The following is a 27,221-nucleotide window of genomic DNA, read 5'->3' on the forward strand; positions in this document are numbered from 1 at the left end:
GAGGGCTTGAGCGCCATCCTGACATATAAGGACTACATTTCCCATATCGACAGTGGCCTGTGACGTTTAATTTATGCGTCGATTTTTACAGTCATTGAAGAGATTTTTATTAGCTACATGGTTAATACAAAATACTAAGGTACGTGCACATTTACAACGACTACATTGACGTCTAATAACAGTGCTATTGTTTTGTTTTGAAGATACTCCATCTTTGTTCATAGGAAACATCCACAGTGGGCAACATTAGCTTGTTAGCACACGGTATTACAAGCTACTTTGACGTTGGTGATAGTTAGCAAACATGTCCTATGCGTCTCACGTCTTTCGATACTTGGAAAAACCTGAAATGCATTTTTGTAACGTACGTCGGTTTTGTAAACATTACAAATGTAGGGTTAGTCATTACACATGTGTAGATGATGGAGCCAAAATAGCCCAATAAGCTGACACACTGTTATGTTGTTCGATTCACATGTTAGCTAGCTACGTTGATTTAGACTGAAGGAAATGTATCGATATCTTCTTTGACCTAAAGTCAGATGAAATCGATTTCAGTGCGTTCATATGACACACATATCACGTCACTGGCTGCAATTGTAGCCTCTCTACTCAATAAGTCTCCATAGAAGTCTATCTCCGAATATCTGATAAGATGTGCTTGAAATATGATCATGTAAATATACCATCATTAATCAGTCATACAGAAATGGGAACGCTTTCTTTAAACTCCCGTCACAGTACTGACATGTTCTTGGTGTAAAAGGCTGAGACTTTCCAGTGCACTCATGCTTACAATGTACTCCTTTTTAGGCTCTAATTAAAGTTTCACAAGTCAGTCCACAGAGATGTTAATCCTCTCCTTTTGCCTGAGATCATAATATACCTTTTGTTCAGCTTTGCCGGGGTAGAGGTTAATTATTCATTCATTTTTTTGGTTATATTGTTCATGCTGGCTCACTGGCACGACTTACTGTAACACTCAAATTGATGAAAGCCATCATTATCGTTTTAGATATTAGTTAAAGCAATGCTTGTAATATCTGACATTTTGTAATATTTATCCTTTGTGTTTCTCTTTAGTAGTCACGATGGTGATGAAGTCAGCAGTTGATGATGATGATGCTGGCTGGGGGCTGGGCATCCCAGAAAAGATGAGGAACAATGCCAACTGGGTTGATATTACGCATGAATTCAAGGGCGCATGCAAAGGTACAGGCTCGGCAAGTGGTTTGCGTGAGTGTGTCGTATGGGTGCAGTTATGACAGGTACTGACGTGTTCTTTCTTTTCTTGTCCTCATCCTTAATTCATGCAGAGTTGAACCTTGGAGAGTTGCTTCATGACAAACTGTGAGTAGGACAAAGTGAATTTTGCAAGCTCCGACTTAAAAGAGACAGTTTGCTCCAATTAAAAAACAATAAACACTTTCAATAGTCAGCCTGCTTACACTCCCAAAAAATTGAGCTGAGCGTTTTTATGCCCCAATTGTCTAAACACGGTTTCAGAGACTTCATAGCACTGAAAAGACTGAGTAATTACAATGAAACATTGAATTCTTGTATTTTCTTATTGCATAAACATATTGGAATTTAACCATGCTGGTATGTGAATCAGCTGTATCAGTAGGATTTGTTGAACCTTTGTAAACGCGCATACAAAACAAAACTTAACACTTAATCGCTCCGCTATGGTGGCAGGTTTGGCCTATTTGAGGCCATGTCCGCCATAGAGATGATGGATCCTAAGATGGACGCAGGAATGATTGGAAACCAGGTCAACAGGAAAGTACTCAACTTTGAACAAGCTATCAAGGTACAGTACCGCTGCCATACAATGACAATAGTCAATTGTTAGGAATTAAGACTAAGCCTAAATCATTTGTATTACTGTATCGTTTTAGGAAGGTGCCATTAAGGTGAAAGACCTTAGTCTTCCTGAACTAATTGGGATCATCGACACAAGTTTCTGCTGTTTGGTGAGTTCTCACTTTCTCATACTGTAAACGGTTTTGTGAGTAATATGAATGTAGAGGTTTGCATTGTACTGACCCACAAATGGCACATTTTCTCTTGTGAGTAGCTCCCCTCCACAGTGAGATGAAAAACGAGTGGGGACAGAGTTAGTCTGTTATTCAAGATCGCTGGTCAAGTACTTCCCACTGGTCAAAGATGTTCTGCAATCGTGTTGAATTTGGAGAGATGTAGAGCAGACAGAAAACATTTGATGAATTCTCTTTATAGTCACAGAGAACTTAAGATGTTTGCCATTTTACAAGAACATACCAAAAATGGCAATCCAACGTGTAGTGTAAACTTCACTATTTTATTTTTTTCTGAAATAACTACCAATAAAAAAAAAAAATAATAATTTAAAAAGTCATGAAGGTGTTTGAAGTTCTAGTGATTGAATCCCATTGAATTTTAGATCAGCACCACTGTGGGAAACGCAGCACTCATGTGTGCGTGTTTGTGTGTATCCGTAGATCACATGGCTGGAGGGCCACTCCCTGGCGCAGACTGTGTTTACCTGTCTCTACGTCCATAACCCCGACCTGATTGAAGAGCCGGCCCTCAAAGCCTTTGCCCTGGGCATCCTGAAGGTGTGCGACATCGCCCGAGAGAAAGTGAACAAGGCTGCTGTGTTCGAGGAGGTGAGCAACTTCCTACATTTGAGCTTTTGCCAAAGCTGTTCCAGTCCGTGGTGGTCTGGGAATATTTTTAATAATTTTACTGGTGTTCCTGGCTTGCCCACTGGTATTTACATTTATTTAAGTTAATATTACAATTGCCCATTGATGACTTAGTGTCGTATTTATATGTGGAAATGCTGATTTACCGCATATTTTTCCGTAGGAGGATTTCCAGGCCATGACCTATGGCTTCAAGATGGCCAATAATGTGTCAGACCTGCGGGTGACAGGTACAAGTACTGTGTTCAGTAGATCATTGCGTCTACGGCTTCACTTTAATACTGAGTCATACTGTTGTTTCAGAGAAACAAAGCTGAGGTAATCTCTTTCTCTCATTTGCTCTTCCTACCAGGAATGCTGAAAGATGTGGAGGATGAGTTACAGAGGAAAGTTAAGGTATTTGTTCCCGGCCAGTTTAAGCCACAGTCTTTGCCATTTCAATAAAACCCCACTGATAAGAATATTACATTTGGTTATGTATTGTTTTTGTCTCCCGCTTCCTCAGAGCACGCGCAGTCGACAGGGTGAGCAGCGAGACCCAGAGATGGAGCAGGAGGTACGTCGGGTCGTTCCTCCGTGTTGATGGAGTTTTGTTAAAGGCGTGTTCTTGGAATAGCAGTCAGATCATCTGAAAGCTGAACAATCGTTGATTCTGACTGACGTGATGCAGTTTCAACATAAAATAACATCAGCTTGTGTCACTGGTCTTTATTAATTTAGTGAGCATCCCAACATTTCAGCCACAGAGTAAACCTCTGAACCCTCCTCAGTCTCTGCCTGGTGTAATTAGTTTCCCAGCTGCTGTCTATCTGAGTGTGAGGCTCATATGAACTCTGGAGACTCTTTCATTACAGTAATAATAATAATAATAATGAAGGAAGGAAAATCAGATCCAAAAATGGACTTTGTCTGGGTGGCTTGTTATTTATCGTGCCTTGTAAAGCTTGAAAGACAAATAAGGAAATATATGTATTAATAGCTTTGCATGTACACATGATCCTGTTAAATGTTCTCATTTATTTTTTTTCAGCATCAGCAGTATTTGGCACTTTTCAATAGAATCAAGTTCACACGCCTTCTACTCACTGCACTGATCACCTTTACCAAGAAAGAGGTAACACACACACAAACACACACAGTTACTACGACCACGTGGATTTAAACATGTTCTGCTTATAACGAGCAGTGAAGAGGGTTTTATTAAAGTGTACTTGCAGGCACCTCTATGTCATCTTCTTCTTTGTTGTTGTGTTTGTGTTTGTTAACGGTTTTCTCTTCATCAGACCAGCTCGGTGGGTGAGGCCCAGAAGCTGGTGGTTCAGGCTGCTGACCTCCTATCGGCCATGCATTCCAGTATTCAGCACGGCATCCAGTCACAGAATGACACCACTAAAGGAGGTAACGTACACGCTCGCATTAAAACTCAGCGTTAATGTTTCTTATTCACTTGCCCCACGTCCCGGAATTGACTTGCCCATACACAGAATGTTTTATTCATTAGCGGCTATCAATTAACAATAACAACAAAGTCTAATGACTAACTTAATTGTCATTGTTTCCATTGAAATGCTCATTTGCACTTCAGTTCATGAACTTTGTCTTTAGCCATTTTGATGAGAAGGAAGCGAGATGCTCACTCCGTAGCTACTTCATTCATCAGCTCTGCTATTCTTTTTTTAGCACTTGATTTTAGATTTACTCGCCCATTGTGGCATTTTACTTGTCCTGGGCAATAATTTTGCTTTTTAGAGGGAATCTATTGGCAGAAATGGAACATATTATTCATAAGTTTGTTCTTTTTAATGTATAATCATCTGTAAATAAGAATTGTTGTGTTTTTGATACCTTGTTTATATCTACAAAGGAAGCGTTCTTCTTCACGGAGTCCGCTCTGTTGCACCGCCATGTTTCTACAGTAGCCCAGAATGGACAAACCAAACACTGGCTCTAGATCGGGCCACCGTAGAGCTCCTACACCCTTGGCACACGGGAGAAGTTTCAGTTGGTTGCAATCTGCAACCTCACTGCTAGATGCCACTAAATCGTACACACTGGCCCTTTAAGTAGTCGTCATGCTGAGGCCGCCTCGTAGGGAAGATGACTTTATATGTGACCTGTGTTAAACGTTTGTGTTCTTTATTCTCTGTGACTGCTGCAGACCACCCCATCATGATGGGCTTTGAGCCGCTGGTAAACCAGAGGCTGCTGCCTCCTACCTTTCCTCGCTACGCCAAGATCATCAAGAGGGAGGACATGGTGGCTTACTTCAGCAAACTTATAGAACGCATCAAGACTGTGTGTGATGTGATCAACACCACCAACCTGCATGGCATACTGGTAAACGCATGTCCACGTCTTACTCTGCTGTCTGAACCCGTAGCCTTTTCTCTGTTTGTTGGATTGCTTAGTTCAAAATTACTTTTTCTGAAGTGGTCATCTCCCCCATACATACGCATGCTTTCTAGGTCATTATACATGATAAAAGCATATGAATTGAAACATTATGAAGAGTGTGTTTGTGTTTTTTTCAGGACTTCTTCTGTGAGTTCAGTGAGCAGTCTCCCTGTGTCCTCTCCAGATCTCTACTCCAGGTGAGTTAATAATTGATTCTGAAGAGTCGCTGCTTTTTCCCTCTGATGCCTACAGAGTAGGTGGTTTGTATACATGTAACAACGAATAACACCTTCAGATGACATCATATAATCTCATAATTAAAAACGTATCCGTGTAGCACCAGGTGTGTGAGAACTAAAAGGACTTGTTTTCCTAAATCCAGACGACGTTCCTGATCGATAATAAGAAAGTGTTTGGGACCCACCTGATGCAGGACATGATTAAAGATGCTCTGAGATACTTCGTCAGCCCACCGGTCCTCTCCTACAAGTAAGACTCATTTAATGCTCATTCACATTTTTAAGGTATTTAAAGGGTGTGTTTGAGCTCATTGTGTCTCGATCAGCTGTCTCAAGCTCATTGTGTGTGTGTGTGTGTGTGTGTGTGTGTGTCTGCGCACCTGTGTCCCTCCAGGTGTTGTCTGTTCAACAACCACCAGGCCAAGGATTACAGTGACTCCTTTGTTACGCACTGCTCCAGGGTATGTTACCGTCACTGCTCAAAGTTCTAGTCTGGTGCGTGTGGTTCGCTTTGTGAACTTTATGGGATGTTTTCAGTTTGTTTGAGTAGTAGAATTATAAGTGAATAGCTGAGGTGGAGAGCTGTGGAGTGGAATTTGGGTGGAACACTGAAAGGCTTGTCTATCATTAGCCCCCGACATGAATAGACAAGTGGGAGCTGTGTGTTTTATTTGTTTGCGTCTTGTCACTTCTCCCTGCAGCCGTTCTGCAGTCTGATCCAGATCCACGGACACAACCGAGCTCGACAGAGAGACAAGCTGGGTCACATTCTTGAAGAGTTCGCCACACTGCAGGACGAGGTGAAGCGCAGCTGTTTCCTCTGTCGTATTCCTCCTTTTTTTTTCTTTCTGATACTCAAACACAACACCACTGTTTTTTGCATCATTGCACCACACAAGTTAGGCAGAAATATGTCACCTACTCTGAGGACAGGTGTGGTTCTATAATTCATAAACCAACTGCTAAATTCTTCTTGTGTGCTCTGCAGGCGGAGAAGGTGGATGCAGCCCTGCATAGCTTGCTGATGAAGCTTGAGCCTCAGCGACAGCATCTAGCCTGTCTTGGCACCTGGATCCTCTACCATAACCTGAGGATCATGATCCAGTACCTGCTGAGCGGCTTTGAACTAGAGCTGTACAGCATGCACGAGTACTACTACATCTACTGGTGAGAGCAGACACACACACACACACACACACGCTGGTTTGTTTGTTCCTGGTAACTCTAAATCTCAGCGTGCTCCCTTCTACTCATCTGTGAATGAACACCTGTTTGTTTCCGACTGCAGGTACCTGTCTGAGTTCCTCTACGCGTGGCTGATGTCCACTCTGAGCCGAGCCGACTCCTCTCAGATGGCAGAGGAGCGCATCACGGAGGAGCAGGTGAAAGGACGCAGCAGCAAAAAGACCAAGAAGAAGAAAAAAGGTACGCTCTATCGTAGCCTCTGTGGCTGAGGTGAGAGCATGACCACGAATGAAGAGGGAGATCCTCCTGTACGGTGGGTGCTCGTCCTAATAATGATGTGATGTTCGGGTTTCTTCTGCAGTTCGTCCTCTCAGCAAGGAGATCACCATGAGCCAAGCATACCAGAATATGTGTGCTGGCATGTACAAGGTAGGAACACCAGCACAGACACACTTTGGAGCCCTCTCCTCTCCTATTGGACACACACTGCTGTAGCATCGATCCTCTGTGTCTCTCCTCAGACTATGGTAGCTTTGGATATGGACGGGAAGGTGCGTAAGCCTCAGTTTGAGTTGGACAGCGAGCAGGTTCGCTACGAGCATCGCTTCGCTCCCTTCAACAGCGTGGTCACGCCCCCACCTGTGCACTACATCCAGTTCAAGGTGCTGTTCATTATTCTTGTCCTTTCTCCCCTTTTCCTCATCACATTCCCGTCACCTTTCCTTTTCAAATTGTTTCCTTTTGTTGGATGTTCCTCTCCTCTCTGACTTTGCCCTTCTTGCCCTCTCCAGGAGATGTCCGATCTAAGGAAGTACAATCCTCCGCCAGGCTCCGCTGACCTGTACATGGCCGCCAGCAAACACTTCCAGCAGGCCAAGCTCATCCTAGAAAATGTGCCCTGTCCAGACCCCGAGGTAAGGAAAATTAACTCTTTTTTTAATAAATGCCTACTGTGAAAGGAAATGTTGCGTATTGTTCTATTTTCAGTGTCCTCAGCTCCAAAATCTATTCTTGAAAAGATTTTCTCACCTAGACCTTTGCTACTTTTTGGTAAATCATTTGGGACGACAGCATTTCAAACCATTCAATCATTCAAAAGCATAGCCTCAGTTTTATGGGCTCAGTATTTTTCTGCTGTATTGCTCTAAACTGAGTTAAATGGTTTGTTTTGTAGTTTTTGCCTTTTCTCAACTATCACTAACAGTTAATGATTGAAAACAGGTGAACCGTATACTGAAGGTGGCCAAACCCAACATCGTAGTCACGAAGCTCCTGGCTGGAGGCCACAAGAAGGAGACCAAGGTAACACGACACACACAATGCACGGATTATCATTTGGTTCTGTGGTGTTAGTGGATTGTGATTTTTATGTTTATCTTGGTTAATGTTCCATGTTGTGAACACTTTGTTGACATACTTTACTTTTCTGCATCTCTAGGTGCTCCCAGAATTTGACTTCTCAGCTCACAAGTACTTTCCTGTGGTCAAGATTATCTGATGCTGCTCGGGGGTTGATTATTGTGATTATTATGTCATCATAACGACCATCAGCCGCAAAGACCACACCCTCACCTGAACAAGTGTGCGATGGCCCTGGCCCGGTGTGTGTCTGTGTGTGTGAGAGATACAGCGAACGGTTAAGTTGTGTAAAGGAGTGTTTGATACGCCCGATTCTGTTCTTCACCCGAACGAGAGATGAAACCAGACCAGAGAACTCACACCTGGACCTAAATGACTGACAATATCCACATCTGTGAAAATGTGTGTGTGTGTGTGTGTGTGTGTGTGTGTGTACACGAGAGTCGGACACAAGTCGATTGTTTCTAAGCTGCCCCCTGAACTGTTTTGTGAAGGCTTTAAAAGAGGAGCTGTAATAATAATGAGTGCATATCATTCAATCATATGGAACGTTTCTATGTATTTATGTGCTTATTTGAATGAAAGTGTTGAGCGTGGGAGGACTACGGCATCTTGTTTTACTTCAGCACCAGTTTCATCTGCATCCGTCTATTGTGAACCCGAGACGGGACAATCTGTGAGAACAACCGCGCACAATGTGAATTATCTTGTGCAGAGGAAAAACACACGTAAGAGATTAAAAATACACAACAAACAGCAGTGGTGGAGATACTTTACAGGCCAAGGAGCCTTCTGCACTGCTTCCTCAAACCAACTGTCACACATATCATAATAAAACATGTCTTTACTTCTTCTGTCATTTAAGTCCTCGCTCTCTCTCTAGTTCTAATTGTGTTTAGACATCTAGCAAAGTGAGCGACCTCATGAACAAATTGATATAGATGTGCAATTTCTGAAATTCACTCACTAATAAACGGGTTATGTAAATTTCTCTTAAGTCTAAATAAGGTATTATTGTGTTGCATTCATAAGTGAAGCATTGAGATATGCACCAATATTATGTTATAGTTTATTTGTTATAGGATGCTATAACAATTAAGGGAGTGTACCCTGAAGTAGTGACTAGCAGTGGAATAGTGTCTTCACAGACATTAGATATTCAGATATACTGAAGAGATAACAGATGAACTCTGGATGGTTTTATTCATAGATAGCACAGTGCTCCTAAATACACTTTGTTCGTCTCAGTAAAGAAAAGTTTATTTTACCTTCTCATTGTTCATTACAAAAATAACCGTAACGATACTTTAAATTGATCACACCTTTAATCTCTCCAGTTTAATTCCAAAGTGAACTACTTCAACATGAAATTAAATTCATACAGCAGGTGATTATGAAAGGATATCTGACATCTGTGAGGTTTACTCAACCCACTTCCTGTAGTTGGCCCACTTACAGAGATGCTGACATTACACATGAGACATTGTTATAATCCACAGCTGAGCCTGCATCACATCAGAGGTGAGATTAGAACGAAATAATTAAGAAAATGATTTTGATGATTGAAAAGTATTTGACTTTCTACACCAGCTTTAAAGGCACATGTTGCGGTTCCATCACTGTGGTGATCTCTACCAGGTTCATCATTCTCACCACGTGTGTCACCTCAGATTGCCGGTGGTTTTGGCTTCTGAGGGTTTAAAACAATAAATTATGAAAGTGACTTCTATTTTCAGAAACTGAATCACGTATCTTTGTATTGCTCGGCGTTAGGCCTTGTTTATAGAGATCAATATATAGTGTGAAGGAAGCAAAATACCGCAACAACGTTTCGCTTTCTCTCGAGTTTTCCCTCTTTTGCTTCTTTCTATCTGTACTCTTTTCTTTCTCTCCCTTTCTACGCCCCTGGCCTTTGAACCTCTTGAATGAGTGCATGAACTAGCTGACACTAAGAGACAAGTGTATGTCACATAAAATCATTTTAAAATGTCTCCCGGTCTATTATGAGCATTTGGAAATGCATGGATTAACAAACAGACCTGTAAGACCAAGTCATCATTTTTACTATTATTTTGTATTCTAAGTAATAGTTTTCACTTCATTGTTTTAAAATATTCTACTACTTTTCTTTGTCATAAAAACTCTGACACTAAATAAAGCTTCCTTGCATTGGTACAACCACACGTTGAAATCAATCCCACATGAAACCTTGTCTTGATAGTGGTAATAAAACGTGTTTTATTCTCTATCATCAATAAAACTAATGATCATTTCAACATTTTACACATTTGTTCCACATTGTAGAATGAAATAAAATTACAAAAAACAAATCAAACAAATTAAATCAAGAAAAAAAAGTGAATCAAATTTAGAAATATCAAAAAACATTTTCTCTACACGCACAGACACAGAAAAAGGTACTTCTTACACAGAAAAGCTTTCTGACAAAAAGCAGTTGTTTACATTTTGCAGTGTCAGACAACAGTCAACATCACCAATAACAGCAACTTTGCAAATAAAATGACAATAAAAATCTCAAACCACATTTGTCCTGAAAGATTTACCAAAGAGACAAAAGACACTTTGACACGAATGAGTTTGAGCTTCATTAGTTGAAACAAAAGTGCTGATTTGCGACTTGTTTGAACCCCTTTGTGTGTCATCAGAACTCCAATCCTGTATTTGTACGGTTACTTAGAAACATGATGGCCGGGCCCGGATTTAATAAAATAATCATGATTAAAAAATACAAAAATAAGTTAACAAAATTGACGCTACTTCAGGTGTGAAATTATCTTTGAAATGATAATAAGAACGCTTACTGGAAAAAGTTTGTAATCATAAATCACACATTTCTTTCAATTTGTGTTCCTCAAAGAAAAAGTTACCTTCATGCTGTCAACAATCTTTAATATATATTCTGTAGCTCAAATATGTCATTATTAAGATAAAATGGCTGAACTTTTACATGAAAGGGGAAACTGTAGGAAATTTGGGTTTAGAACTATGTTTTAGGAAATTATAATAGAAGTGTTTAATGATTAATAAATAAGAAATCATAATTAGAAGTGTCTTGGAATACATAATTAGAAGATTCATAATTGTAGAAGTGTTTTAGAATTTGTAGTTTCAAGTGATTTGTAGTTAGAAGTGTATCTTAGAATTTGTAGCACCTTTAGCCCTATGCTTGTGAAACATGTGAAGGTTTTTGCCAAAAGTTGCAAATCTTTATCTTTATATAGAATGTTTACCATAGAAGTGTTAAGCCATAAAAGACAGTCATTGAATGTTTTAAACTGTAAAGAATAGTATGTTGGGAGTAAGGGACAGATATATTTCTAGACAGGCAATTACAGGTCATACCCGTGCGAGGGTCCTGCGAGGAGGAGGAGCCAACTGGATTTAGCCAATAGGAACTACGGACATTATGGGAGGTTTTTTGAACTATGTAAGGCGGCGGATAAAGAAATTCCGGCCTCTTGCTCCTGTACCACTGGGTGGGTGGTAACGACTATTGGGGTGAGCAGGTCATATTCGGTGTAACTGTAAATGATGTACTCCACTATGCAATTGTTTTAGCATGAGAGGTATTAAATGCTTTGTTTATAATTGAAACCGGTTCTCTTTGTGTAAGAGGCTGGATTACATGCGGTTTCCACACAGTCTAGAGGTTCCATGAACCTAACAAAACTAAGTCTCGTGCATTTTATTATTGTAGATAGTTTGCTAGAATTTAGCACATGTTGGGAAAACTCATGTTTGCTCGTATATGAAGTGAGATTTAGCTCCAGCCTTAGCTCGACACAGCGGTGATGAAGGTGTTGGAAAAAATACATGATTCATGAACAGACTGTCGATGTTAAGTCAAAGCATTATGGAAATGATGGCAATTAAAACCACAACAAGTTGAGTAACTGTGGGTATTCTGTCAAAGTCACCAATTATAAATAAAGTACGGGGAAAGATAAAGTAAAATCATCTGTCCTGTATAAAACACAAGGCAACAAAAGATCCCGCCACAACATTTCATCACCTGTTTGTCATTTTTAATGCCTAATATCAGTCTGCGTTTGCACTCACCCACACAATGTTCGCCCTAAAGCACAACACAATACTGAAATCAGCAGACCAGAGGCAGTATCCACAAAGTAAAAGGTCCAAAATCAGTACGCATGTACCACCACGGCCCCACAATCCACCTCCAATGTGTCAGAAGCAGCCGACCGCAGCGGTGGTGTACACAGAATCAATAAGACATACAAATGAGATTCATGACGCACTAATATCATCAAGGAGTTCCAAACTATTCCCTTCATTATAACCTGAAACTGTACCTTCTGTTTTACTGATCCCAGATGTTGAGCACATTCATACATGCTGAGAAGAAAAGCCATGCTGCCGTTAAAATGCTACTCTTCAGAAAACATCGCTCAAAAATGTGAAGTTACAGCGATTATAATACGGTATGTTTACTTACTTTTCACAGCACTTCTGGCTACGTGGGAATCAAAAGAAGCTTCTGTTTTCATTTTCCCGGTTGACTGGGACACAATTCCTTAATTTGTTGCAGTTATGGAAGGCCTCATCTGTGTTCACTGTCAGACTGACCACTGAGCCAAAGTCAGTATCCTTTCTACGAGCGACAGGAGGAACTTAAGGCGTTGTTTGAGATGCTGTTGAGCCTGTACTGCAGAGTTCTGTCACTGCGATGGTTTGCACTTACTACAGTACTTCACACCTCATGACCCTGTGAGGGTGTGCACATTATCCTCACTTATATTTAATAATTCAAGATACAGTCTTTACAGAGTGAACATAAACACTTCTAGTCACGTAATCAAAATCAACTGATTTCCAAGGTTTGTGGTCATTTTCATTTTTGAGTCTTGAGATGTCTTAAGTTGTGTTTAGGGAACACTAGAACCAAGTAGGTGATGGTACTTAGAAGTACTGAGTGCTTCCATATCGCCTAAACATGCTGAAATGAATGTGAGCACAGTGTACCACCATAAAAGCACCGCGGGGGGGTTTATGTTTACAGTGAAATGCATGTGAATGGACGCCATGAGTGTTCACGCTGGGCTGACATTTGCATATTTCAGTCTTATTTTTTTTGTGGCTCTTTCAGAATATTGTGAGTTGAAGATAGAGTGGTAAATATTCTTCCTCTAATACAGAAAACATTTCATCAAATCAAATGCACGGAAATCAATTAAGATTATACATTATTTTTAAATATTCCAGCAAGTAAATGCTTTTGAAATGAACCGTCACAAGTCTTTCTATAGAGATTACCATCTGTGGGTTATTTTGTGTTCACTGTTTGGCGGGCTGCATCAACCTGTATGCTGAGGTGAATGAGGGGCTCCTTTGCAGCTCTGCAAAAAAAAAAAAATCAATATTGTGTTAATTACACAAGCATACCTGTGTTTATATTTACTATATAGCTGCAGAGTGTTCACAGCAGGCCTACATTAAAACTGGTGAAAGATCTAACGAGCTGCATAAGAAATAAGAAATGCCATTGAGCGCATTGTTCGTGTCTAAAGGAACATTACCAATGTCCAGAAGTAAAAGCTGTGTTAATGATACACTCAGCTGAACTGGAACATCTGAAACCAGATTTATTTCCTTAGTTGCTATTCCCCAAGGAAAACAAGAACAGTGAAGACACACCATTATTATGTAGAGTCCGCATCCATCACCCGTGTGTGTACAGCTGGTTCAGCAGCAGGCAGCTGCAGTGTCGCTTTACACAAATCAGATTTATCTTTGCACAAACAAACGTCTTGTTTCAAACCTCTGAAAGTAGCAGTTTAACTGAACCTACATACCAGCAGCCCCACGATGATCGATACACAACTGTGATAAACAATCTACTCAGACATCAGCTTGATACTTCAGGGATTTTCTGCAATTACAATGTGTGACTTGTTGAGTTTTATTATAATGTCTAAACATGAAGAACAAGAAAGCAAGTTACTGTCGGTGAGGAACACATCTGTGTGTGTTTTAGTGTGTACCTTAGATTTGAGCAAGCTCAGCTTGTTTGTCCGCTTCAAACTCGCCTTCATTCTCATCATCTCCGTTATAGTCCGCCAGCTCCTCCTCCATGTCCTTGTCTATCACAAAGTACAACGTGCTAATCAACACAAAATACATACAAAGGACTTTTTAGCACAGTGCCTCTATTTCTTCATCCTTACCAGTAAATAACTATCCCTCACTCAAACCTATGCTCTGGTCTTCAGAGTCAACTGCACTTTGACAAACCGCAAAGTTGACACTGAGGATGTACTCACTCTCTCTAGACACACACACACACACACACACACACACACACACACACACACACACACACACACACACACACACACACACACACACACACACACACACACACACACACACACACACACACACACACACACACACACACACACACACACACACACAGTTTTAATTCTATTAAGACACACATACCTATATTTTCAGCATGTTTACTATGCTGTTGTTTCTCCAAATCAACTTCATCCACGACTTGCTCGTCTGCATCATATTCTTCTGGCTCCTCAAGTTTCCGACCAATAGGAGTCTCATCCGCCTTCTCCCGGCCAATCAGCATGCCGTCCATCCCAGGGTCTGCCTCTGGAGACATGACAGAATTGTTGTTTATGTCCATTAAAATGTCACCTCTTCACTGAGAGTGCCTGAATAGCAATAACAATGTAATGTACTGCTTTCAGTGAACCCGGTCCCTCTACCTTCAGTCTGAGCGCCCTCCTCATGAGCATCCATCACCTCCATCTCTTTATCCTCGGTCAGGTTATTCTTCAAAGGTCCCCCGGTCTCAGCCTCGCCCTCCTCTGTTTCGACAGCTTCCTCTGGTGGTAGCAAAATGTCCTGCTTGACTGCAGCAGCTGAGGGAGCAGACTGGGACTCTGCTTTGGAGAGGTCCTTCTGTGGAGCCAGGTCTACTGGGGCATCGGGATCTGGTACATAAGAAGACAGGAAGCAAGTGAATTGTGAGGGTGAACACTTGTTACTGCAAATCTACACAAGTCGACTTAAAGTCACACAAAATGCATTGGATGTACAGTATGTACACATACATATACATAAATATCAGTGTCAGGAAGATCCACGTCTGTCACCTTTGTCCACGATGATCTCATTGGTCAGTAGTTCAGGTGGATCATTTCCTTTGGGCTGAGAGAGGCTTGGTGTGTGGCTTACAAAAGTTACCGCATCATCCTCAGTCATGACCGGTTCGCCCTCTTTTGCTGCTCCGTCCACATCGTTTTCCTGCTGAGGAGAAAACATCATAAACCACAAACCTTTACGTCATCGAAGCGTAAAAAGTAAGACGTGTCAAAGCCACTTAATGATATTAGATCTTTTTTTTTTTTTTTGCATGAAAATCAACTCCATTTGCACACTTGCATGTCAACAGACAGAAAGCCAGTTCAAAACATCGACCAAGCCTGATGAGTTGCTGTCTGTCTGTATTACAAAGTAACTCAAACATATGTGTTGAGAAACAGTTTGAGGGTTTCAACACGGTGCTATAGTGTGTATATGAGGAATGGCGAACGATATCCTTCCACGTGGTTCAAACAGGAAACCAACACACCTCCGGGGAGACGCCTGAGGGAGAGATGAGCTTCTCAATTTTCTTCTGAACTTCAAGTTTAGCAGTGGCCACTCTCTCGTCACACAACTCCTTCTGGGACAGGACCTGGGACTGACAATGGGTCCTACACATAGACAGACACACACACACACACACACACACACACACACACACACGTCAACCAGGAATGACAGACACAAATTCACTGCATTGAGGCAATTAATAAAGCTGAGCTTATAATCGTGGTTATCAATTATTCATTTCAAGAGGGCTGCGATTAACACAAATGTTGATTCATCTTGATCTCCTTTCAAACAGACCTGTATGAATATGATTGATTTAAGGAATCTTCTTCTTACATGTCATACGTGAGTTTGTTGTTGAGGGTTTTGATGTTGCCCTGGCAACTCTGCAGCTCCTTCTGAAGCTTTCCCAGGTCATCGTTGAGCTGATTCAACTGATCTACAGCACAGACACACAAAAGGTCTTAAGAGACACATAAGAAGTGAATTATCATTTTTTTTGCAATGCAATTTGTGAGAAAGAGTTGAGAGAGAGACTTGCCTTTGAGTTCCTGTATGGTTCTGGTACTGGAGGAAATGTTCTGCTGCAGTGTGCCCTTGAAATTAAAGAAACACAGAAACTATAAATATTCACAGTTTTTTTTTTTTCCTTTGATTAATGTGTGAGTTTAGAGTGAACCACAACAGTGAGCTAAATCCAGGCCCCCAAAATGTCTCTGTGTCAATAGTTTAGAGACAATATTTTAAAGGTACGATTTGCCCCCCCATCGCTTTCTTGTCATTGTGTGTGCACCTTCTCTTGGCTGCAGGTGTTCTGAGATCCTTCCAGCTGTCTCTTATAGAGGCTTTCTAAGTGGCTGATCTGGTCCTTCTGTCTCTGGATCTCTTCCTGGAACTCATTCTTCTTCATCTCCGCTACTCCTCGCTCCGCTGCTCCACGTCGCACCTGGCCTTCCAACTCATACAGCTTAGTCTGTATCGCACGCGCAAGGACAAACGGTAAGGACATGGTTAGTGATAAAAAACAATGACACCATGACAAAATATAATGCACGCTGGCTGTGACTTTCTTCTTTATGCCACTTATACCAAAGACAGTGAAAAAAAGATCAGCAACAATTACACAAAGGTTACACCCATTAAGTTAGAGGCTAATAGTGACTTGCATTAAAGGATGCGTTTTGAAAGTTGTGAAATTACAATAAAAAGACTGAAGACCAAAAGAGGAACTGATGAGGCCTATCTAACTTCTGCAAATGGGAATCATACATTGGTCAGTTAATATGAAGATGTTTTTCATATTTATATGGCATGTGAACTTTAAAACACACAGACTTTACGTTCAGGCAAATGTAAGAAGCTAGAAACTGACATTGCAATCTCTATTCTGAGAGAGAATAATTAATTGATAGGTAATGATTTCCAACAAAAGGCACGTGGTATATTTGCACTGTACACTGCGGTTAGAGAACCACACAAACACACACACATACATGAACCTACCTGTAGCTCCAGGTTGCGGGAGCTTGACACCCAGTAGTTGAAGCCCAGAACCAGGATACAGGCAATGAGAGCCCCAATCATTAGAGGGGGGGACCTTCCTCCACGACGACCGTTTCCCAGACCACCCATAGCTGTCTACAAACTGGACACACACAAACCGCAGCCAGGGTCAGCTCGCTTTCCATGAATTGTGCAATTACATGTTTAAAACAAGTAATTTCTGTTGGTGACCCCCCTGAATTACATCTAGTATTTGAAGATGGTCAGCTGGCATGAGGCTAGCTGTTGCTGACAACATGGCTAAAGTCATTGAAGGAGTCTACAGCTGTTTTGGTTCGGCAGGTTGCTTTAAAGACACGTGCAAAGCTCACTACCAAGCCTGCAAGCAGCAGTGAGCTGCTTCTGCTTGTATGGAGGTAATGTCACACCACCAAATATTTTCACGGTGTCAGCGAAAACACAGAATACAGTAAATGTTAACCGTTCATATAGACATATTATGTTTAGCAATTTCTTTAAAGATACGATATACGTGCAACTTTGTTTATATGTGCACAATATTAAGACCACATTTAAAAAGCACACGCGTGCACATTGTAGTGCTCCCAGTGGCTCATTGGTGCTGAAGCACAACAAGTATACTCATGCTTGGGTTCCTCCCATCATGCAAATACAGGCAAGACCCAGGTGCAAAGAACTGTTAAGAATAGTTTAATCTACTTCGTAATTTAGCGACATTATGCAGATTTATCATAGATTAACGTAGCAGTGGACACAAAGATGTCTGGTAATAACCTAGCTAGTTATCAGTGTTTACATTAACGTCGACGCATGACTCCCCGTGTTGTCACACAGCCGCGGGGCACAAGGGAGTCAACCTCAGCTGAAGATGACAAACACTGGGGAGAAAATAAAATACCGAGTGGGCTAACAGACCACAGCGCAGGCCTGATAGCAGGTTATAACGCTACCTTAACCGCGCACAGGTACCGTTAGTATCCGAACTGAGCTCCATCTTTCTTTGGGCAACTGCTAACATTAAACAGCTAAGGTTAGCCAAAAAGTTGCCAGAAAGGAGCTAGCGTTCGTGTTAACGGCCATCACACAGACGTAGGTTAAGAGTTTGCAGAAGATGAACGTTTGTAGTTTAATTTATAATAAAAAAATATATAAGACAAAACGACAAAGAAGGTTAATGAAGATTATTTTCCACCACACTAAACATAATCTGTTTTACTGTCTCGAGTCAAAAGATAAGCATACCTTGTCCCCAGTTGATGTTTGCTTTAGTGAGGTTAGCGGTTAGCTAACGCTAGCAACAAGAATCGACTTAGTACCAGGAAGACTCGAGAGTCGCCACAGATGAACTAGTTAAATGTGGAGCCCAGTATATGGAGTGATACTTAGGGATATATTTGACAATCTGGCAGCGTTTCTCCAGCAATTGTCTGCGCGTTACCGCTCGTCAGTTAGCTCGTACCCATTACTGCCATACAAACAGCAGAGTCCCTCTGTGTGTTGTGCCTGTGCGGGACAGTCAGGTGCTGCCTCTGCTTGCTGTAGGAAAAGGGCGTTTTGGATAATTTTACTGGTACAACACACATAAAACCTAAATACAATTTATATTCCCATACATTTACTACACAAAGTGCTTCGGTAAGATTGACTTCTACAGTAAAATAGCAGTATGGCATTACTGTTGCAGTCGATCTTTTAAGAGTTAAGCTTGTCAACTAGTGATCCCACAGTTGTATAGTTTACGAAGAGCTTTGGAAGGCAGCACGGGCACTCTCCAACACAAGTCCTTCTGTAAGATCTGGTTAAAATGAAAACCAAATCCACAATCTAAAATACAACAAATAATTAAAACACTGTTTTACTTTTCATTTAGTCTGACCTGAACTTGAAGTTCAAATAGCTTTTGAGACATTTGCACTACTTTTTATAATATCAACCGAAGATCTTAAAAGACAGAGCTTCTTATGTGCTGGTGCATCAAATTTAAGTCATTCATCATCTAATGAAGATTGCAGAAGTGGGTAAAATTATTATGTTTTAATGCATCATCTTGGTAGACACACAAATGCAAAACATACACACCCTTACAGAAAATAATTGACTGTAAACTACAACATAAAATCGATTAGGGTGTTGATATCTTCAATTTGAGTACATATACCAGTAGTCATTTTCTTTTGTTTTCACAGCTTGCACAGTGACCTGTTTTCTTAAAAAAATAAAATGTGTGAACCTGTGTGGTTAAATACTCAGACAACAACACATTTCCACATGTATCATGTGGATTATCCCAAATTGCTGCAGGTGTGTAATTGTGCCATTCATCTCTTGTAAAACCAATAACGCTTCACAGAAAATGGTTTTGGCTTTGCACAAACAGGTTTATCACAGTCAGTGCTCTCTTTCAGTGAATAATGGTTTTACCCGATTGTATCTTCCTCTTTATTTCCTGAGATACTGTAAAATCCTTTGCAGTCAGACTTTCCCCAAGAAGACGTGCATTTTTTGTCTTTTTTTTTCATCAAACATCGTCAAAGATGCCTGTCCGAGAAGGTGACAGAGAAAGGTGACGTCCTCCGGTGGATCTACAGTGTCAGCAACAGAGAAATAGAGTATGCGATTAAGGAAGCCTGTTTGATTGTTATTCAGCTCCAATTAAACACTATGTTCAAATAACATACCAAAAAAATAAACAAACCTTCTGTTTGGTGAGCCTTCATCGCTGGAATTATCTCGCAGTAAGCCTCTCTTCTGCTCCTCCTCCTCTCCATCTCTTCTGGTGAATGTGATAACTGAGAAAGACAGAGAGCAATGTCTACACTGTGTACTGTAAGCAGGCAGACCTCTTGATGGACATAAGTGAAAGTATAGTGGCAAACTATCCAGAAACAAAGCGTAACACAAACAAGCATCAAATTTGAAATCAAGCTGTTGGAAAAACCCTTATTGTCATATTATTTTCAGTAGCTGTGAGAAACACAGAAACTATTTCTTTAATCCTTACCACTACTATTGATCTCTGTGACAGGTCTGCTCTGGTCATCCTTCAACTCAGTGTAACCACCTCTGGTTCGCCCAGTAGCCCCCTGGACTCCATACCGCTCTCTCCAGGCCTGAAACAGCAAACAAAACAGGCCCATAAATACCTGGCAACACTTATAGAAAACAATAGAAAACAGCAAGCCAACACACTGGGAGGGTGTTTTTGGTTTTTAAGAAAATTGTATAAGAAATTATTTGATAGAAAAAAACTTTTCTAACCCATCTTCGATTTTCTCCATCCTCAGCTTTCTGTCTTTTTCTTCTTTCTACAAAAGAACACATTGTAGTTCATATTGTTGAAACGCAGTGAGCACTGATGTCATGATGACTTTCAGATATACAACAGCAACAACTTAATGTGAACTGAGGTATAAGAAATAAACAGTAAAAGTAAAAGAATGACCCATAACCTGCTTAATAACTAATATGTTCACTAGATTGAAGAGAGGAAGAAATATTGAATCAAGTCTGCAATAAAGTGGCTCAAAAGAAATAATTAAAAGAATACGACAACTTTCAGCAGAAACATCAGAAATAGTGAGTGACTGAATGTGTGATGAAACTACCTCTTCTGATGAGTTCCCTGCCTTCATCCACCAGGTCAGAGGTCATGTGGTCATCAGTGATGTACTGATGGAAGCCTAGGAGGTTCAAACAGCGAGAGCCCAGGCTACAAACACAGACACAGCGATAACGATTTATCATCAATGAGCTCAAACATATAACCAAAACTACACATGAATGAAAATAGTGTTAGTTGTCAGTGATTATTGACTTACCTGTAAAAAGTGGCAAAGCAGAGCAACAACACCAGCATGGGATAGTAGATGTAGAAGCCATCAGATATAAAATATAGCACACGCATAGAGCCCATGATCTGACAGAGGGAAATAAAGAGGGTCATTTCATCACTCCAATTGGTTTGAATGCAAAAATATTTTGACATGTCTACATATATAGATTTTGTGATCACACACTCAAGTGCGTTATATGTCCTTGTCAGTATGTTTGTGTTGTTATGGGCATGTTTGTGTGTGACCCACAGAGGTGTAGGATGTCTGTATTCTGTCCTGGTGTGAGATGGCGGAGTCCATGTGAATCAGGCCCAGAAAGTTAAGACATAAAGGAGGGGTCAGACGACAAAACAACCTGAGAGGGAAAAAACAAAAGAGAAACAACCTCGATATCACAATACAGGAGTTTAACACAATGCGAGAAGACCAGACTGAACTGTGTGCTGTTCACTGTAAGATATGCTGGAGTTTAGGATGATGTCAAACAAATAACTGTGTTTCAGAATGCCTCTTAAGTGAAATAAACATCTTTTATTATGACTTTTATGAGGAACATACATGCCGCTGAACTGCAGGCTGTAAGCATCAGTCTGGTGATGTGGCACCAGGTAGTAGTAGTCGAAGACTCGTATCCTGAACACTGTGGAGTAGACACAGACACACAGGAAGAGGATACTGACGAAGCACACCATCTGGTGGAGAGAAACAAAACAAGTAGAGACATGAGGCACGTTAGCTCTGTGGAATTTTCTGCCGGCTACGGACGCGGTGGGTGTTTGTTTTCTTGAGCCGAGTGAAGCTCGGGTTTGTTGTGCATTTTTTTTCTCAATACGTGCCCACCTCGATACAAATGTAGTTGTGTTGTTTTTCAGCCATCTGAACGAAGACAGCGAAGAGGGAGAGGACCGGGTGTGTAGTGAAGAAGGTGCACTCGGACCAAACAACTGCTGCTGAGAGGAGACACAGGAGAACTGCCAGCAGCTTGTAGAAACCCTGCCTGAACACACACTCCCAGTACCACTCTGAGACGGACAAACACACGCACACAGTTGGAGGAAAAATCAAAAAACAATTTCAAGTTTAGCAGCTTCTTTGAGGCAGTGACACCCAACCCACTAATGCAACTGAAGTAGGGAAATTCTGGGGTTCTATTATTGAAATAAAACAAAATGTGCAAAAACAGAGAAACCGTCCTTCCTTTCCATCTCTAAATTTCAGATTTTGGTCCTGACTGAACTCACCCACAGTAGGAGTGTAGATGAACCGACGGATCCAGCCGCTGTGGTGTTCTGTCGGGGAGCCGTGGATGAAGTGTCGGACCGGGCAGCTCTGGCTTTTAGCTATATCTTCTAGATGAAAGGCCTCATCTAACAACATAGACCACTTAACCTGAGTCTGACCGTGTCTCTGCACTGCAGATATTACCTGAAACAAACACACACACACCCAAATAATTCACATTTACTACATGCACCGACTGTTTCCTTTAAAACCATAGTGCAATGTTCAAAAAAGTATTTACTTTTTTATGCAGCTTAATTAAGCCTCTTTTGGTGGGAAGGACATTCTGCTCACCACAAGAGCTTTCCACAGTTCTTCCCATCTCTTCTTTGTACTCAGTGGGACACTGAAATGAGACAACGCTCAGATGAAGACTTTCCCACAGAGCCTGACTCTGTAAATACAACATTAAACTTACTCGTGTATTTCTCACCTTTGTAATTATGGTGTCCACACACTTCCTGAGACAGTGGTTGCACCTGACAGATTCATGGACGCCTGCCACCTCCTGATAATAACAAATATGTTTGTTCTTGTTAAAGTAAGAAAAACAAAATTAAGATTTTTAAACACGCAAAGTCTGTTGAAACACTTTCAGTCTCAGCACCTGCTGGAATCTCTTAATACTTCTACTGCACAGAATTGTAGATAAAAGCTCACCTCCATAACATCTGCCAGGTTCTCCTCCGCCGACACCTTCTCAGTAGCTATTTTGGCTGCCTTGAAGTAGGTCTTGGCCAGCAGGTAACCATGGGAAGATGAGAGCCAATAAGAACGCGGGATCTCCACTAGGCCATAGCCTAGCAAGAGCACCAGAAGGAAGAGGCCCCAGGTGTTTGCGGCTGTAATGCCGATGGTCTGGAGCTCTCTCCTGCACAAGTTTTACAGATAAATCAATGACATAAAAACCACCACAGAAGAACTTTAGTCCACAAGTCATCTAATATTTCTTAAATTGAGGCACGTATGACTTACCATGCGAGTTGCCACTGTGGGTGAGCGGCCACGTAGACGAGCAGAGAGATGAAAATAAGGAGGTAGGTGCCGTAATAGATAGCATTTTCAATGAGAGCTGTTTTAATCTTTCCAACTCTGGAGAAAGCTCCCGACCGTGCATAAGACTGCATGAAAGGCAACAGCAGCCTGTATACACACACACACACACACACACACACACACACACACACACACACACACACACACACACACACACACACACACACACACACACACACACACACACACACACACACACACACACACACACACACACACACACACACACACACACACAGGACAGAGTCAGTATACTAAAACACAATTATGTTTATAACAAAAGGTGGCAGACACAGCAGTTATAGTCAAAGTTCAAATAGGTGACTGAGTGTGTGAGTAGCTTACCAAGTAAGAAACTGGGACGTCCAGTATACAACTCTCCAGAACACTGGCAGGATGCCATCGGGTATATAACTCCACGGCTCCTCACAAAGCCTCGGTACACTGTAACACAAACACATAAAAGAATGTGAGCATACATGTTGCGAGAACACTTTGAACTGCAGTGATGAGCCTTGCTGTCGAGTCTTTTTGGATACTAACACTTTGTTAGTAAAAGTTCATATCCTACACTTAGTTTTCTCAGACATGAATGTCTCGAAACTTGGACAGATTATACCAATAATACCATCTTCATGGCTAAAGCACATACTAACTCAAATGTCTCAGAATAAATATGATAATTTTACACAAAGGTTCTTCATTAAATGAGAAAATACTCAGTGCTTTTTATTTGTCAATCATTTGATTCACACAAGAGTTTACAAATCATTCATATAGACTATTTATTTATCTAATTACCAGTAAACATGCTATATCGTGATATATAAAGGGATTGAGATATGAAATGACGTATATCATGATAAAATATATTGTCCACATCGCCCAGCCCTAAGCCAAAACAATATACATATTGTGCATCATGTTGGTAGGAATACAGTACCTTGAGATGAGCAAACTGTGCCAGTAAATCAAAAGTTATCTCATTTACCTGACAGTTGGATGAACAGAGGAGTTGTCGTCTCTCTGATTAGTGCGTCTCGCTCCAGTTACAGGAGTAGGGTGCTTTGCATTGTCATGAACACACTGCTTGTAGATGGTCTAAAAGAGGAGCAGAGTTTACACAGTCAGCTCCATGACGAAGCCTATTCACCATGTTACACTGGTACAGGTAAGACGCCGGAGGCCAGATATGTAAACACACAGAGCTCAACCTCACTCCGACGCAGACTGTTCTCAAAGCTCACATCTCGTTGATCCTGTTTTGATCCTGAGATGATCCACGCAATTATGGTTACCGAGGCAGAAAGACCTCACGTTGACACACACTTCTAACAGCTGCAGTGGTTTCATACCGTGCTGACGTCGAGCGGCAGGATGAAGACGATGAGGAAGCAGAGGTACCAGGACAGCAGCGTCCCCAAGAGGACCATCCGCTGCTGCCTCCGCAAATCTCCATAGCGCTGGAGGAGGTAGAAGGCCAGGAGGAAAACAACTACCACCACAACAGCCAGCGCAGCACCGCTCATACTGACACGAATGAAGAGACAGACGTCAAGAACTCATGATGACACACTGGAGGGGGGGAGAGACACCCAGAGACAAACCGATTGGATGTCAGCTCTTATCTGGTGGAAAACACGGAGAAACACATGACACCGTTATGAGTGAAGGAGGTGAGGAGGCAGAGAGCAGGGGGAAAGGACATATGAGGAAAATATTTGAACTGACAGAGAAGACCGATCAAAGGAGATGAGGCAGAAAACTGTGTTTGGGAGATAAAAAGAAATGAAAGGACCATTCCAGTGGTTTCACATGTTTTAGCCCATTTACTGCCAATCACATGTGCTTTCCATTGAAGCGAATCCTTCTACAAATAATGCTTATGTTTTTTGAAACTTGAATATATTATTTCTATTGATCCAGATCTTTCATAATTAATTTGTGAAAATCTTTTAGCAGACTTGTGTAACGTTATAACATAATGAAGTGCAAGCTTTTTAAATTTGCATTTGTGTAACTGTAACAACATCTGATGCAGATTTGATCTTCACGGTTGTTAATTGTAAAGCCGGAGTCTTACTGTCTTTCCATGAGAAGCAATGAATGGATATCAAAGGAAATGTACACAAGCCTACAACTGAATGGCATGCTTTTGAAAATGGTAGATATAAAAGGTTAGTTTTGTATTTGTAATTGAACAGTAACATTAGTAGTTTGACTTTCAAACATGAAAACATACAGCGTTGTCTAATAGTGTTTTAAATAAATAGAAAATAATGAAATGTTCCTATAAAAATCGGCTCTATATTATTGAAGGCTACTTGTATTACTTGTCAGCCCATCGACCTATATCTTTGACGTTTGTTCAAGCAGCCATCTGAAATGTAATCTATTGTTGCTACCGAGAGCTGAATTGTGGTGACCGCTCAATAGTTTCAGTATGTCAGTCATCCAGCCGCTGTGGTCATGTTTGTTTCCTGAAAAAGCAACAACAAAGCAGGACTAGGCTACAGCCGGACAGCGCATTGTGGTCTCGCATTGTTAATCATCGCTTAATAACCAATCGGTGCACAGACAGTCCGTGATTAAATGAATAACAGGAAGTGATTCTTACCTTTGAATTTCTTCTCTCGGGCTGAAGCTTGTAAATCAATAAACGGTCTGAATTTACTGCCACATCGCGTTCCTGAGACGTGAAGTCCGACAAATGTACACAACCTTTGAAACTACATTACGTAACGGTCAAAAGGCATGCGCTCTTTTCTGACGCAGCAAGGAGTTCTGGGTAATGTAGGCGAGCAATAGCGTGTCTCAAACAGGAAACCAGGCACAGGGACCGCCACTGCTATAGTGCTCCGACAGCCAAACAGGTATTACAGTGACATAGTAACACACCAACCCACATTTGAACAGTGGTAGAAAGTACCTAAGTATATTTATATATTTATATATAATTATAATGTATTATATATCAGTGAGACGTTATTGATCCCCAAGGTGAAATCCACAAGCTACCCAGCAGTGTAATATTTATGAAATATATGTTAATTAGCCACATATTCCCCAAGTACTTCTTTCACCACTGCATTTGAATATGGTAAAATACATGTACAATCACAATTATTTTTCATATATATGCTGAATATATATAAAATGTATGTGCATATAAAGAGAAAATACTCCACATACAGAAATATACTGTGGAGATAATATCGACCTCCTAGATGTTCCATGAGCTGCAAAACACTGCAAAACTATTATTCTTAATCTTACATTCTTATATAACTCTAAAGCAGACAATCATTTCAGGATGTAACATTTTTTGGCAGATTTTATCACATCATATTTTATTAAAATGACACAAAATATTGTTTCTCTTCTCATTCAGATTCCCACACTTTGAATTGTGACACTACACAATTATGCAGAAGGATTTTTCAGCATTAGGATGTTTTATTATTTCAGACCTGATTCACACACACTTAAATCCTGTGATGATCTCCAAATTCGCTTTCAGTTCAAATCATTTTCTTCCAGTAGTCACGAGCAGCCGACAGATGATTGTCTTGATGAAGTTAGATGTTTTGTTAGATGAACACGGCAGTTTCACAGAAAGCAAATCAAATCATGTTCCCACACTGTTTATACAACGCGAATGACTGATCTTGTGCACTCAGTCTATGATGGAAAGCTTTGGATTTACCTCGTGTTCTAAATGCTTTCCAGCCGACAAAGTTCGGGGAAAAAAAAGCAGACAAACACCTTCGATCCTTTTCAGTTGAGGAACATCCACACATATGGGTCGTCGGCGTACAGAGGGCCCAGCATGTTGAAGCACACAGCTCGGTGCTCCAGTAAAATGTCCATCTGGCTCATCAGGTCCAGACAAAGATGTTCTACAAGATTCAGACAAACAGACCAGTCTACAACCGCTCTGCACCCACCGAGTGCCTCCAACCAAACTGACCCAAAAATGTCCAGAGATCCTGGCCAGTCCAGTA

At 41.0% G+C, this 27,221-nt stretch overlaps 3 protein-coding genes across 8 annotated transcripts; 1 reads left to right on the plus strand and 2 right to left on the minus strand.

Annotated features, from left to right (window-relative positions):
• Positions 1-31: 31 nt before the first annotated feature.
• naa35 (N-alpha-acetyltransferase 35, NatC auxiliary subunit) lies at positions 32-8,726 on the plus strand. 2 transcript variants are annotated; one of them, XM_076099692.1, is made up of 23 exons: positions 32-139; positions 1,084-1,212; positions 1,317-1,350; positions 1,699-1,813; positions 1,902-1,976; positions 2,484-2,651; positions 2,854-2,920; positions 3,043-3,086; positions 3,196-3,246; positions 3,721-3,804; positions 3,974-4,088; positions 4,849-5,027; positions 5,222-5,281; positions 5,467-5,573; positions 5,718-5,784; positions 6,025-6,123; positions 6,312-6,490; positions 6,612-6,748; positions 6,870-6,937; positions 7,030-7,170; positions 7,300-7,422; positions 7,730-7,810; positions 7,947-8,726. In XM_076099692.1, the coding sequence occupies exons 2-23, from the start codon at positions 1,092-1,094 to the stop codon at positions 8,004-8,006; spliced, it is 2,175 nt and encodes a 724-aa protein (XP_075955807.1). In that variant the 5' UTR covers positions 32-139; positions 1,084-1,091; the 3' UTR covers positions 8,007-8,726. The 2 variants fall into 2 exon arrangements, with proteins under 2 accessions (XP_075955807.1, XP_075955808.1); XM_076099693.1 differs by having other exon boundaries at positions 73-139; positions 1,087-1,212.
• A 1,350-nt stretch (positions 8,727-10,076) lies between these two features.
• On the minus strand, positions 10,077-18,559 carry golm1 (golgi membrane protein 1). 5 transcript variants are annotated; one of them, XR_012956154.1, is made up of 12 exons: positions 18,290-18,559; positions 17,027-17,168; positions 16,317-16,496; positions 16,065-16,119; positions 15,860-15,962; positions 15,501-15,624; positions 15,022-15,175; positions 14,632-14,859; positions 14,351-14,515; positions 13,891-13,989; positions 13,702-13,778; positions 10,077-13,245 (listed from the first exon to the last, which is right to left on the minus strand). XR_012956154.1 is itself a non-coding variant. In XM_076099697.1 (11 exons), the coding sequence occupies exons 2-10, from the start codon at positions 17,153-17,155 to the stop codon at positions 13,892-13,894; spliced, it is 1,233 nt and encodes a 410-aa protein (XP_075955812.1). In that variant the 5' UTR covers positions 17,156-17,168; positions 18,290-18,559; the 3' UTR covers positions 10,077-13,245; position 13,891. The 5 variants fall into 5 exon arrangements, 3 of the variants coding, with proteins under 3 accessions (XP_075955812.1, XP_075955810.1, XP_075955811.1); XR_012956153.1 differs by having other exon boundaries at positions 13,544-13,778; XM_076099697.1 differs by lacking the exon at positions 13,702-13,778 and having other exon boundaries at positions 15,022-15,172.
• A 507-nt stretch (positions 18,560-19,066) lies between these two features.
• Positions 19,067-25,950, minus strand: LOC142957730 (G-protein coupled receptor-associated protein LMBRD2B-like). Its single transcript, XM_076099694.1, has 18 exons — positions 25,835-25,950; positions 24,573-24,845; positions 24,209-24,318; positions 23,563-23,661; positions 23,137-23,304; positions 22,822-23,032; positions 22,595-22,669; positions 22,403-22,507; positions 22,122-22,305; positions 21,721-21,902; positions 21,439-21,572; positions 21,130-21,235; positions 20,866-20,963; positions 20,653-20,756; positions 20,306-20,352; positions 20,049-20,157; positions 19,743-19,836; positions 19,067-19,629 (listed from the first exon to the last, which is right to left on the minus strand). The coding sequence occupies exons 2-18, from the start codon at positions 24,744-24,746 to the stop codon at positions 19,566-19,568; spliced, it is 2,064 nt and encodes a 687-aa protein (XP_075955809.1). The 5' UTR covers positions 24,747-24,845; positions 25,835-25,950; the 3' UTR covers positions 19,067-19,565.
• Positions 25,951-27,221: the final 1,271 nt, after the last annotated feature.

The sequence above is a fragment of the Anarhichas minor genome, unplaced genomic scaffold (assembly GCF_050575085.1).
Source record: "Anarhichas minor isolate MPS153535 unplaced genomic scaffold, ASM5057508v1 ptg000025l, whole genome shotgun sequence".
NCBI classification, from domain to species: domain Eukaryota; kingdom Metazoa; phylum Chordata; class Actinopteri; order Perciformes; family Anarhichadidae; genus Anarhichas; species Anarhichas minor.